Source organism: Uloborus diversus, chromosome 3 (genome assembly GCF_026930045.1).
Source record: "Uloborus diversus isolate 005 chromosome 3, Udiv.v.3.1, whole genome shotgun sequence".
NCBI lineage: Eukaryota > Metazoa > Arthropoda > Arachnida > Araneae > Uloboridae > Uloborus > Uloborus diversus.
In genome coordinates this window covers 72,625,380-72,640,248 of record NC_072733.1, presented here as the reverse complement: position 1 = coordinate 72,640,248, position 14,869 = coordinate 72,625,380, and the positions used below count along the sequence as shown (strand labels likewise).

Here is a 14,869-nt window from a genome sequence, read left to right as displayed (position 1 = left end):
TCCAAAATACTCAGAAACGTTTTTGAAAATTTCATAAACCGCAGCTGCCCTATATATTCAGAAACTTTTCCGGATCTTTTTTTTTATTGTGTATGAATAAAATAGTAATATATGCTACAACAACTCATTCTAAGATGAAGTTATTAATGTACAAAATATAAACTAAGAGAACGTAAAAAATTGCACCATTAACAAAAATATTCAATAACTTTTTAAAAATAATTGCATTGCTTTTCATACACATACAGTTTTGATTTAATGTTTCTTTTCTCTACCATACAAACGCTATTACAAGCACCTGCACATTTTTGTTTTTCTGACTGCAAATTCGTTTTCTACAGATACTTTTTGCCGACTCGCAATTCAAAAGTAAAGTGCTCGCCTAGTAAAGAAATACGTTTAAAATTTACAGACAACAAAAAGAAAAAAAGCGTAAAGAAAGACATAGAAATCAAGACAAAAATGTTCAAAAATATATTAAATTGCTGTTTAGAGAGAAACAAAAGAGACGAAAATTAAATACCCGTCGTCGAATTGCAGCACCATAAAGATATTTATTATTATACATATATGGAGTAAACGGTACTGATGAGAATAACTCATTATGTATCACAAAAATTTATATTGAAATAACTTTGCAATTTAAAAATCTCAAAAACAAATAATTTGATTCATGTTTTCATCTTCGAAGAGACGCTAAGATTTTCTGTAAACATTTCTTGGCGATAGTTCGAAATTATCGTCATTCGCCTTGAACTATCTTATTTATAAGGTATATATAACTCAAACACGCAAGAAGTATTTTCGATTTTCGATTCCATTCACGGAATATTATACCATCAATAGAATCATTCTTCTAATTCAAACTCGAATCTTCGTCAACATCCGGAACTATTCTGAAGTCCATTAAGCATCTATAATGGATGTGCCACGCCAACTGTACACAAAACTAGGTGGTTTCTTGACCCACTGAACATAAGAGTTAATTGATTTCGCTAGCGTGAAACTTTATTTCTTGAGCTGTATGTTGTCCTGTTTGAACAAGGAGGAGGACAATTCCTTTCTGATCCAATAGATCATCCATCGGATTATTTCAGCTTTGTGGAAGGATTGTATTATCTTTGATTAGGTCACCGTTACCTTACTAGCTTCATTTGCTAGGACTCCTGATTTATTTTTTGTTTGTATCAATTGTTCGAATGATATTGGTTAAGCTCTCTGTACCGTGTATGAGACAACTAACTTAAATAAATTATCTCGTTTGCTAAGAGACATCATTGTCTTGGATTCAAAAGTATAAACTATAATATATTCAATCTTAAAACATTTTCGAACTGCCCATTCAGTGTTGATTTTTACGATTTTCCCTCCTGTCTGTAACGAAGAAAAGCATTTTTCTCATAGTTCCCAGTTTGCTTAAAACAGCAAATCTATTTCTTGAAATATAAATATGATTACATTTGCGCAAGACTTAGATTCGAACTATTTTTTCAAAAACAATTCCATCACATCAGTCATCAAGAAACAGCTGCATAATGAAATCTACTTGATCTTGCTAAAATTATTTATAAACTAATTTTGTACACTACTTTTTTCCTACAAAAACATATTTGTTTTCATAAAAAAAATGATTAAAAGGGAGTTCCAGTAACATTTATTTTTTCAAAGAATTTTTTACTAATTAACTTCCCCTTTTTCTGTGTCATTTCAAGGCAAATCATAAGGTGTCTGCTAACCTAAAATCAGGTTCGTCTCAGCTTGAGATTATTTTCATAATTTTAAATAATAAAAAGTTGTTTGACGATATTATCTGGAAATTTAATTTGGATTTACAAACCAAACTCAAGAAGTTCTTAGAGAATTATCCCAACTAACATGAAAATAACCTAAAAGAGAGAGATGATGCCTGCTTGAAGGAGACAAGAACATACGCTTATGAAAATATCCGAGATGCGTGTAATAGCTCTGCGCTACAAAAAAAAACTTTTAAAATGCTTCTGATATAATTCTTGCCATTTGTTATGCAAAATGACTCCCTGAATCCAAATATGACAGCCGTTTCTCCCTATCGCGTCCCACTTTTTGGAAATGGAGCCCCCTTCCCCCCCCCCCCCCCCCCCCCGCCCGCATTTTTTTCAGTTTTCAGCAGTTTCATAGCTATTATTTTTATTTGGAGGGAAGTTGTTGTTGTTGTCGTATGCCAACTTTGCTGGCAATTTGGGGTGCGCTGCTTTACTTTTCCAACTGTACCGTAATTTAGTGTGAAGTCCGAATTCTACAGTACACACATGCCATAAGGACCCGATTGTAGGGTATTGGAGGGAAGTGAAGCATTATATTGACCATTAACACTCTTTTGAGGAGGATTCACTCCTATGAGCCCCATGTCCACAAAAACATTTTCACGTTGTGAAAGAAAAATTCAAAAAAATACTGGAAGCATCACATTTTGCATAATCAGAGTCGCATCGCAGTTGTGCAGTAAAGAACCTTCCCATATTATTCAACTTACATTCTCAGATATAATTATGATTAAAAATGAACTTAGGTATGCTTATAAAGTGCCATTAATGTATTTATTTTTCTGAAGATTCACCGGCTCCATTGTTTATCACTTTTGATGTAATGAAAAACCATGGGGACAATGCATCCCCAGAAATGTAAACGTTCATTAATGCTATTATACGCGTATTTAAGTTCATTTTAAACTTATTTATGCCTGTGAATGTAAGTTAAATAACGTGGAAAGGTTCTTTACTGAAGACCTGAGATACGACTGTGCTTATGCAAAATGCGATGCTTCCAGTATGTTTCCAAAAATACTTTTACAACGCGTAAATTTTTTCGAACATGGGACTCATAAGAATGAGTTCTATACTCTGGTTTTATACCAAAAAATAAGTGAAAAAGTTGTAAAACAAACCCCTAGAAAAAAAAGATCGTTTTTGATGATTTTAAAAATATATTTCGTGGGTAATACCCCCATGAGTTTCTAGGCTTGCTCTAAATGTTCATACTTTTGAACTTAGTACCTCTCTAGCCCCTCAGAAGAGTGTTAATAGCTAATATAATGCTCTCTTCGCCTCCAAATAAAAATTAGGACTATGGAACTCTCGAAAAAACAAGAAAAAATCGGGGGACGTTATTTTAAAAAAAAGTAGGACGTGGTAGGGAAAACGGTGGTCATATTTGGATTCAGGGGGTTCTTTTTGCATAAGAATGAGCAAGAACTACGTCAGAAGCATTTTCGCTTTATTTTTATTTATTTATTTTATTTATTTCTTTATTGATTCAATTATTTATTTATATATTTATATATATATATATATTTATTTATTTATTTTTTTTTTGCCGCGCAGTGTAGTTATTCACATTCACACCAACGGCGACACTTCCAAGAGTCCGTCTTAGGCTTTCCGCCCACGTGATTGGTTTTAAATAATTTAATTAAGATGGCTTTGTGTTGACTCATGCAGTTTTTATTCTGTCAAAAAAATAGGTCAAAACTTACGCAGAGGACAGGTGATTGTGCTATAAAATCACATAGAACAAATAAATAGTCGTTATCGGTTTTATAACCACAGTGAGTCGACTACAGCTGACTCATTTTGTCGCTGTCACAGTGGGAGTTATTTCAGTATTAGTGTGAGATTCGTGGATCCAATCAAATAGAACAGTGGAAGAGGGCTAATTATAAAACATTCAGAAATAAAATACAAAAGTATGCAAATGCTCCTAAAATATTTCCAAGTGTAGCATTACTAATAAGGAAAAGGTACTTGAGACTCAGATAAGAGGTTGCTCATTGAGGATCATCATCTGTTGCTTATATATATATATATATATATATATATATATATATATATATATATATATATATATATATATATATATATATATATATATATATATATATCGCATCAACATTGCTTTCAAGCATCACCCCATTTAAGGGTGATTTTAATTTGAAATTCAATAAAATGTACACAGACCATTGTCTGCCGGATCATAGTATCAAGTCAAGATAATTATCTCTTTAGTCCAGTCAATAGGTAGAAAAAAACGGGCTTGCCTTACAAAAAATGGGGTCAAAGATTTTTTTTTTAATTTGTATATACTAGTGCCAATATGAAAAAACCAAGTTATCCAACACGAAAGACCTCGGGAGAAGTTTTGGGGGCCGAAAACCCCCCAAAATTTATGAATTTTTGTGTTATTTTCACAATATCTCGAAAATGGTTGAAATTACAAAAAACTTCCAATACAAATGTTAAAGAAGATTAAATTTCCTTCAACTTTTTCACTACAACATTTTTGTAGCATGAAAAGCAAGCGAGTTACAGCTTCTTGAAAGTCACACTTTTTCTGAACCCCTCAGCGAAGTGCGTGAAAGCGCATCGGATGACGGAGGAAAAAGGGAGAAAGGCCGGCAATCTGACCTTGGAAATCATTTGTCTTTCGCAGCTGAGGGTAAATGCCTCTGTTCCCTTTAACTTAAACAAAACACCTTCATTCCATCCCCCTCCCTTTTTTTTTTCAAATGCGATGTATCGACTCAATAGCTACTCATGTTGGTCACTTCAGAGTTCGAGCGAGAGTATGTTTTATCAATCTGTGTGTTCTGTATTACATATTTTTTTCCAGAAATGATTACGCCTGACCAAGGTTTTTTTTTTTAATTTGCGAAATTAGTTTGAATGAACGCGAAATAAAGATTGTCAAGGAGAAGGGAATAGAAAATCTTCAAAGATTCAGCGCAAAACGTCAAAATGAAGAACATCAGCGTTTTTGTAGGACTTAAAAGAAGTGACAATTCACACTGCCTGTCACAAATGCTATATCAATGAGCAAAGGAATCTCTTAACTTGAAGTAATGGTTGAACAAAACATGTTAACTAAATTCCTCACGAAAGGTTTCTGGGAAATTATAACAACAAGAATTGTCTTATTCAACTTCTTGAGACATATGCATTTCGAAGAGTGGCATTGAAATCAGGCAGACTCAAGAAGATGCCGACTTACTTACTATTCTAACAAAGGCGAAGGAAATTGAAAAGGTTGTTATAGTGGACGAGAGGATATAAATCTGTTGGTGCTGATGACAGCTTTAGGACAGCCTTTCAGCAACTTGTTCTTTTTAAAACCTGGAAGAGAGAATGCTTGTGATTTGTTTTTTCCCCCCACTAAATCCTTTAAGTTTGACCCCAGCAATATTCTTTTCATCCATGATTTAGTCGGTGTGATACGATTTCGGCAATCTTTGGCCAAGGGAAAATTAAGTTTTACAACATAGTCAAAAAAACTCCTGAAATTAAGGAAGCTATTGAAGTATTTATGAACCCAATCAGTCATCATGATGCCGTAGCTGCAGCTGGAGAAAGCATTTTGAAAATATTATACACAGGTGACTTAAAGTATTTGAACCTATCTTTGAATACTTTGCGATTTAATCTTTTTATAAAACTAGTATACAGGGCCAAAATAAATCTTGCAGGGTTACCTCCAACTTTCAAGGGGGGGGGGATGCTGGAAGTTATCACTCATATCGGTGCTACCACCAAATTCAAAGTTGGTTGGGCAACATAATTGATCCAGAGAAATGGGGTTGGGAACGCAGAACGCAAGGTCTAATGCCTGTTGACACGAAAAGGGATTCAGTTCCTCAGACTCTTTTGAAGATTGTACCTTGTATCTGCAAGAAAAATTGTACTGGAGCCTGTTCTTGTCGCAAGGCAGGTTTAAAATGCTCCAGCACGTTGAAACACTGCAGTGGCACAAATTATGAAAATGTTGCAGAGATTTTATTTTTGGATGAGACTGCCGAAAAAGATGATTTGTCCAAGAGCTTTAGGAATCCCTGCAACAAGATGAACAATTAAAGGACCACAGCTTCTTTCTACCCCCTACAGATTCTGAACTGGGAGAACCTGGGCTTTCAAAACGGCTTCGAAGAAGATAAACAGCGTATTTTGTTGTCCTTTTTGTATTTGCTTTAAGGTCAAATGAATCTCCCTGTAATTTTGATGTATGTATTAAGCTTTTACAGTTGGATTTTCATTTTGAAAGGTAATTCTTTTGGGTTTTTCATGCCTTAAAAAGTCAGTTTCTGCAGAATTTTTTCAAAGTGTTCATTACGTATTACTATTGTACCTTCATTTATGCATTATTATGTCTATTGTTTGCTTATTATCACCCTAATATTTATTCATTCATATTTATATTCAAATATCGCATTTTCACTTGAAATAGAATAGATGGTACGAGTTATGTGCTTTAAATGAATGTGAAGATTATGTAATTCAATTGCAAACTGCAATATAAATCACATGTTATTGGAGTCTGATGAAGACTACCTCTGTCAGACCAGAAATATTAGTTCGTGAGGGTTTATTATTATTATTGTATCAGAGCATAGGATGCATGATTGTGTTGATTGTGTTTGCTTATTAGCTGCCGAATATTCATTCCTTCAGCACATTAATATTTAAAAATCGCATCTTTGTTTGCAATAATTAAACTAGAATGTACGAATTATGTGCCTCAAATGAATGTATATATTGTGTAATCCAGTTACAAACTGCAATATATCATATGTTATTGGAGTCTAATGAAGACTACCTCTGTCAGATCAGAAATGTTAGTCCGTGAGCAGTGGGGAAGGTTTTTTTTTTTTATTATTGCATCGTCGTATGTGCTTTAAATGAAAGTGTATAAATGTAATTCAGTTCCATAATACATAGTCTGTTTTTTGGAGTCTAGTGGGAACTAATCTGTCTGCCAGAATTTCTACTCTGTGTCCGGTGGGGGGGGGGGGCAAGAAACAAACTACTCAGACTGTCGATAAACTCTCCTGAAACTAAAGTTTCTATTCAAGTTCTAATAATTATGACGCCTTGCTTTCGGTGTGAAAGCTTTTTTTTTCGGAGTGGAGGAAAATGACCTATTTTCAAAGAGCTTTAGCAAGCTTGCTATTTGTGCTACAAAATAATTGTAAATGCAAAAGTTGTAAAAAATTTCATGCTCTTTAAACTTTATATTTAATACTTTTTTCTAAGTTGAACTGTTTCGGAGATATTTTCGAAAAAACAAAAAAAGTCATAAATTTTTGTGATTTTTCGGCCCTCAAAAGTTCTCCCGGGGTCTTTCGTGTTGGATAACTTGGTTTTTCCATGTCGGCATCAATATGTACAAATTAAAAAAAAAATCTTTGACCCCATTTTTTGCAAGGTAAAATGTATCTATTGACTGGACTACTTCTAATCCTACCGTTAAAGACACCCCCCCTCCCCCGCTTTTTGTAAATAATTCATGAGTAGGTATATCTAGTGGGTCGTTTCAGGTGCCATTTCAACCTCTGACATGACTGGTTCTACATAAAATATCTACTAAACTTAATGACACTCTGACGTTATTGAATGTTCTCTGAAGATATATTAATTCGTATTATTCGCCAGTACACTTAAATCATTTTGCCAAATTCTAAATAAATGAGCTTATGGATGAAAGGCATGCCCCAAATGCGTTTATCAAATGTCGTTTCGTCCAAAAGCTTTTTTTTTTTTTTAATTGTAAAAGGGCTCCTTTTGTAGCTTCCAGACACGTGTCAATAGTTAAATACAGTTTGCATGATTTTGAACTTGTATTTGTAAAGAGCTATGTTGTGAAATATAATTGATTTTGGGTTCATAAAAATATGTTTTTACAAATGCCAGCTTGAATATTGTTAGCTCATTTAATTACCTTGTTTGAGATAGTTAGAAGATATAAAATCTATTTGCAGAACAGAACTAGGATGATTGAATAAACACTCATTATTCTGGATGCAAACGTGTTGGTAAGGCTGCCTTTTGCCATAACCAATTTCTTACTCTAAGAAAATACGAGTACAATATTTTTATCATTTGGTCTGCAGCTTTACATTTTAATAATTTACTAAATTAACCAAATTTTTGTGCCTCCCCCCCCCCCCACCCTCCTCTTTTTTTTCTTCTTTTTCACTGCAGATTGATGCGTATTCCCTTCACACTTGTGAAGAAACAAATAGCAAACTCTTATCATTTTCTCTACTGATAACCACTTTTTCAGATAATATTATCGGCCCTTTATTGTAAAGATAACTAAAACAATGTTGGCTAAATAAGGACGAGAAATAGTTTCGTTTAATGAAACACTATTTATGCAAATCTTGTTGACACATATTGCTTTTTCTAAGCACTTGTAATGACTTCTTTTTATTTCGGTAATTGCACTTTTTTGGATGAGAAAAGCTATATTAAATTTCTAACTGAACTTCATTTTCTCTTGTACATGTTTTTTTGGATCGAAATATGCTGCAATGGAATGTTTAATAGGAATAATTAATCAAAATTTACTTTCGAGAATTGTTGTTATCAAAGAAAGAACCGCTCTACAATAAGATGTGTTTTACTGCCTATAAGTTATTGTTTCCATATCCAAATATTGTAATAAAAATTTTAAAAGAAGATTTTATGTCATTTAAGGTACAGAGGTTACCTTAATACTTTCGGAATTTTTTTAATTTAACATACGTAAAAATACCGAAAAAGTAAGTTAGAAGCATATTACTGTTATTGCCAAAACTATTTCTGACCCGATATAGGTACACCCAGCATGGTCACCATTTCTCACTTGAAGTTTCCGACAAAAATATCAAACTGCTTTTTCTCCGAAATGGTGCACGATATTTTATTGCGTTTTTTATTTGAAAGAGGATCAGTTTCTCTTTTAGACTATATGCACCATTTGGAAATACAGTTGCATCGGTTAATACCAAATGTTAAAAATCAGTGAATTCGTTCGCATTAGAGGTTATTCGTAACAACCATGAATGAATGAGTGATACTGTGAAAAAAAAAAAAAAGAAATGCTTGCCTATATTTAAAAAATATTACTACTAATACACACATTGCAATCTAACTACTATAGTACTTTCAGAAAAAATTCATTTATTTCTTATAAATGAATGCTTTTAGAGAATATTGAAAACGGAAGATTATAATCGACAATTGCGAAATAAGTTAATTGAAATGTCCACAGGTAAACAAATATACGGGCATTATTTTTCTATGCAAAATGTTTAATATTTTTTTTCTCGATACACAACGGGACTTCTACTACCTAAGAAAATGATGTATAATTTATAAAAAAGAAAATTACAGTAACCAACAAAACAACAAGTAAAGAGGTCAGAATATTTTTTCGTCTTAAACGATACTCAATTTTATGTAGCTACGTATTATACAAGCCAAAGTTAAAGGACAAAATGTTCATTTTATCCGTGATTTAGCATTAAAAGTGATCGTATTAAGAGAGTTCAACTGTATTGAAAAAAAAGAAAAAAATCTTAATCATTCTTTTTTTATTTTTCTCCAAACTGCCAGTTTCAAAGTTTTTAATTGCAAGAGAGCTTCCACTTTTGAGTTTAACCGGTTTTGAAGGAATTTGACGAAATTGGGTTTTTTCAGAAACTCTATAGGTAAAGTACTGAAAAGTTCAAACGTTAATTAACCAGCAAGTGATGAGAAGGTCCTCTTAATCTATAATAACATAAAGCAGTAGAGTTCTTTTGTTTGAACTCGCTAATCTCAGGAACTACTGATTCGAAAAACTCCTTTTGTGTTGAATAGTCCATTCATTGAGGAAGGCTATAGGCTCTATAACATCACGCTATGACTAATAGGAGTGGATCAGTAAAAAAATGTTATGAAAACGGGTAAATTTAATTATGATATGGAATGCTTGGAACACAGGATATGCGTAGCCACGATGGCTCGACCTGAAGATGCGGGCATCGTGATCCAGTGGGCTTAGATTCGAGTCAGCCATGAGGCAAACCTCGAGCATACTTTTCAGAGAAAATCCTAAATGGTGTTAAAATGATTTGTAAAAAAGACGTATATATACGTACAGTTGTCTTATTTTTCTTATTAACTAACTAATACGTAATATAAAGCTGAAGAGTTTGTTTGAACACCCTAATCTCAGAAGCTAATGGTTTCAGTTGAAAAATTCTTTTTGTGTTGAATATTCCATTTATTGAGGAAGGCTATAGGCTATATAACATCACGCTATGACTAATAGGAGTGCATCAGCAAAAAAAAATGATATCAAAACGTGAAAATTTATATCTATACTAATATCATAAACCTGAAGAGTTTATTTATTTGAACGTGCTAATCACAGGAACTACTGGTTCGAATTGAAAAATTCTTTTTGTGTTGAATAGTCCATTTATTGAGAAGGCTATAGGCTATTTTTTTTTAAACCAGATAGACCAAAATATTTGTAATTGCAAATAAAATATTTAATTAATTGTTTAGTTCTATGATTTCCTAATTGATGGCGGGGTAAGTTTAGTGCTATAAATTCCAAGTAGATGGCGGGGTGAGTTTACTCTTCAAGAGGGCGCTGGCCGACAGTGTCAATAGCTGCGAGGAACCATGTCCATGCTACTCTGTTGTGATCAGCGAACAGATGTTTAATTGCTTTTTTTTCCTTTCTATGTTCATAATTTTCGATGTACGTAATTTGATTTTGTAGGATTCTTCAATTGGGTTTTGTTAAGTAATAAATATCTAAGTAAATTGATTTGTCGTATTATTCAATTGTGATTGTTCTTTATAACGTTTTTATTATGACATTGTTTATTTGGCGAAACACTTTTAAATTGCAGGGGGGAAAAGCTTCCCTCGTTAAAGGGCAGGGTTACGGCAGCGTGGTTGCTTGACGCGTTAAGCGATGAACTCTATAGTTGAAAGATTATTTTGAGTTTTAAAGCTACTGTTAATATTTTTATGTGTTTCGGCGAATAGTTTTAAATTCCAAAGAGACTTTAAATGGTCTTTTGAAAAGGTGTGTACGCATTTTAGTTGAAGAAAATTGATCATTTCACATCAAAAAGGGGGGGGGGGATTTTTTTTGTTCAACTGACTTCCTTTAACTTCTTAGCACGGGCTTCGCCGTGCGAGAAAACTAGAAGGCACTCCGCGCTAAGCGAATCTTTTGGTACTACGCTGGAAAAGTTGTATGCGGAGATAGGTTTCGTCTAGGAAATGGGCCAAATCCTGTTTCCATAAAAAAGTAAATACCCGGAAAAAGCGGATACTAAAAGTGAAAATAGGGTTGTAGAACTAAATTAAAAGTGTCTAATGGTCACTCGCGACTGATCAAAATTTTGAAGTCTACCTTCATATACATAATTAATGAAAACCCCTCATTTTTCTCAAATGCCTCTAAAACCTGTTAAACTCATAAGCGGAAGCTCTTCTTTCCAGGGAATGCAGTACTTAATGGTACTTACTAATCAATAGTAATATATATATATATATATATATATAAAATTTAAAGTCGGCATTTTTGAAAAAAAAATTGAAAAATGAGGAACAAAATTCTTTTTTAAGAATACGGAAAGCAAAATGGTGCATATCTTTATAATCAGAAAAAACTGCCTTTTAAATGAAGCATTCAGCAAGAAAATATATTGTACCGTTCCAGAGATTAAAGAACTTGAAATATTTTGTCAAAAAATGCTAGTGAGAAAGGATGCCCGGGACGCTATATTTGGCGACTTGTATATCAGCGGGAATTTGTTTGGGAAAAACCAAAATATATTCATATCTTACTTTTTCATGAATTTTAACATAAGTTACATTCAAAAATTTCTGAGTCTATAAAAATACGTTTTTTTTTTTTTTATCTAAACGACATGGACTGTGCCTAAAAGTGGTTAGTACATCTTTGTGCAAATATTGATGCCAACAAAGTAAAATTTGTTCAACTGCCAACTAGCCATTCCACGGAAAAATCAACCGCTTGTCCCGCACGTAACGGTTCATATAGTTCATTAAAAGTAATGATTTAAAAGGGTAATGACGAAATTTTTTGTTTAATATATCACACGTAAGTTTGTAATTTGTTAAGCAGAAAACATTTGTTCATTAATGTCTTAAAGTATTATTTTTAATGACATATATGAGACGTGATAGGGATATTTGGAGGGGTTTTTTCACGTGCAGGAATTTCTGCTAAAGCATTTGATAGATTTGAGACCTGATATTCAATTTGAAAATTGCTGTAAAATAAGAATGCGCACTGATTTAAAAAAAAACTACCTTGCGTTCATACAGCTTTCTTTTCATCGGAATTAACAATTGGATTAATGTTGAAAAGAACTGCAAGTATTCGGGGGCATTGTAGAAAATGATTGTTCATACCGTGAATATCTGTGAATGTAATTTCAATAAATAAAAATTATTTGGGAAATTTCGTTTCTGATGGCCCCAAATCCCTAGGGAAAAAAATATTGGTTTTGATTATTTTTTAAATATTTTGAAAAAAAAAAATATTTACAGCACTGAATTGTTGAGTCCTGTTTGCTAACCAGCATATGCAAGTCTTCTGTAAGTTCTGCTGAGAGGTCAGATTCAAAAACTATATATTGTTCGAAAGATTTCGTTCGGCCGTGAAATAATTCATTTTTTGGTTTGAAAAAGTTTTGTTTCATCTTTTCAACTGCTCAAAAAAAAAAAAAAAAAAAAAAAATATATTTGTGGGGACTGAGAAGTTTCAGGCAAATGTGAATTCCAATTTAAAAGAAAAGACAACTTTAGGCTTCATGAATAATATTTTTGGCGGAAATGTTTATCATAACTATTTTTTCATCTGAGGAGCAATTCATCCAAAGTTCATCCTTTTCAAAATTTTTCAGGAGGTGAATAAAACTAACTAAGCTAACAGCAAAATATTTTTTTCATATTTTATAGGTACATAGCTGTTAAGGACAAAGGCATAACATATTATGTAACAGAGCAACAAATTTTTAAAGTAAAATATGAAAGAGATATGGCTGTTTTTAATTTTGGATATGTGCTGTTTTGTTTAAAAAACGAGTCGATTTGCCCTTTTGATCGAAAACCTGAATGAAGAGAGAAATGCACCAAAGTTCTACTACATCACTACCTCAAATATCTCTGACTTTTCTTGTTTTTTCATTTGTCTGTGGCTCATAGTTGTGGAATTTTTAATATTTTGTGCAGTTCCGTTCATTGTAATGATGCTTGCTTTGCAATTTAGTTTACATTTCTTTTTGAGTTCCCTTCCGATTTATTCGGAACATTCGTCATAAATTAATATTTTTCCTCCCCTGATGGAATCAATAAAATGAATGCTCATTTTAATAATGAATAATTACTAGACGAAAAGACCGAAGAAAAAAAATGGCTGAATCTCAGCTGCTAACACGTTTTACATTTAAGAGGAGATCGTAGGGAAAAATTAGAAATCCCTACCCAACCCCTTCTCTAAAACCGGAAATCGTCCCATCCATGTGATTGACGTTATCCTCTCCGGAGGGCGTGATCCACTCGTCAAAAATGCTCTCGTTATCAGCGTAGGCGAAAATCGGTAGACACCTTCTTCTCTGCTCGCCTCTCTCTCTCTCTCTCTCTCTCTCTTTCCCCCGCTTTTGGCCGTAATCGCTTTTCTCACGAGGTGAAGTTGAACCAGTGAAAAGTTTAACTTTACACTTTTATTGAACTGTACCTACGCTTACTTTACATTTTTAAATAATCTCACTTTGTGTAACATTTCTGAACACTTTTGTGAAGAATTTTCAGGCGATAAATTCATGTGTAAAACTGTTTTAAACTAGCAGTTACGGTTAGTACACTAGACACTACAACAAGTATTCACAAGAGGAAAAATATTAATAGGATAGAACATCATAAAAATCAACACGCACACATAACCAACGCAATGAGATATGCATTATGCAATGGAAGAAAACGGCATTCCCAACCAAATAAATTTAACTTTCTCTTTTGATTCACATTGATTTTCATAAGAGTTTGCATCTGTTTTGAAAATTAATATACATTTATGCATTTACGAACTTTCTATTTGTAATCAGGAGAAAATCTTAAGGTCGGCATTTTAGAAAGATATTTGCATAAAAAGCAAATATGTTGTAGAAATATTTTATTTTAATCTTTATTTAACAATTGCATAAATGTGTAACTCATTATCCATTATATCTGATAGGTTGTTCGGTTCCTTGGTTTTGGATCCTGCTTCTTCCTTACATTATCGGTGGCTCTGCCTAATATCTGGTGCTGTGCTGTACAATGTTTTGGGGATCGTCGCCCGCGGCGTTTTTTGGGAGCTTCAAAACTTATGTCCAGGTCTTTGGCTTAGCTTGGATTGTACCTGTGATCTATTATATGTCCTTGACATTGCAGTTCATTGCAGAACAGGTGAGATCAATTTTTAGAAACTATTAGGAAATCGTATTTTATGCCTTATTTTTGGCATGTAATATTATTCTAACTCAAGTTAACTGAATCACAAGCAATGACATATTTTTTAATAAAGCCCATATGGAAATCTGCCTAGATTTGGCATTTGTTTCGCCTTTTTGAAAAATATATTCTATCGAGTTTTAGGAGATAGAATATATTCTTTAAAATTTTGCTTCAAAAGAAATTCTATCCGACAGAAACAATTATTTTACAGTTAGGGTTCCTTGAAAAAACTTTTACATAGATACCTATATACATATTTTACGTAGATAAAAGTACCCTGGTACTTTTATGTACAAGCTGTTAATATAGATTAGAAAAATAAAATTGCTTTCTGGCGCCATCAAATTATCAAATTACTAAAGTAAGTGACTCCTTCAATTAATCACAAATTTTAATGGGTTGTAATATATTATAAGCATTATTAAATTCTTTGAGTGGGTTTAATTACTAAGTTTTATGTTATTTTTATTCAATATCCTACTGTAAAAAATCAAATCGTAAAAAATTCCCTTACTCTTGCTTTAGATACCCATTAAAAAACACGTAATAGT

General features: G+C 32.9%; 1 protein-coding gene across 1 annotated transcript in view; it reads left to right on the top strand.

Moving 5' to 3' along the window:
- Positions 1-14,869, top strand: part of LOC129219411 (cyclic nucleotide-gated cation channel alpha-3-like) — a 209,972-nt gene that overhangs the window by 174,506 nt on the left and 20,597 nt on the right. The window contains exon 4 of the mRNA XM_054853800.1: positions 14,059-14,270. Within this exon, the coding sequence (XP_054709775.1) occupies positions 14,059-14,270 (212 nt within the window). The remainder of the gene's footprint in view (positions 1-14,058; positions 14,271-14,869) is intronic.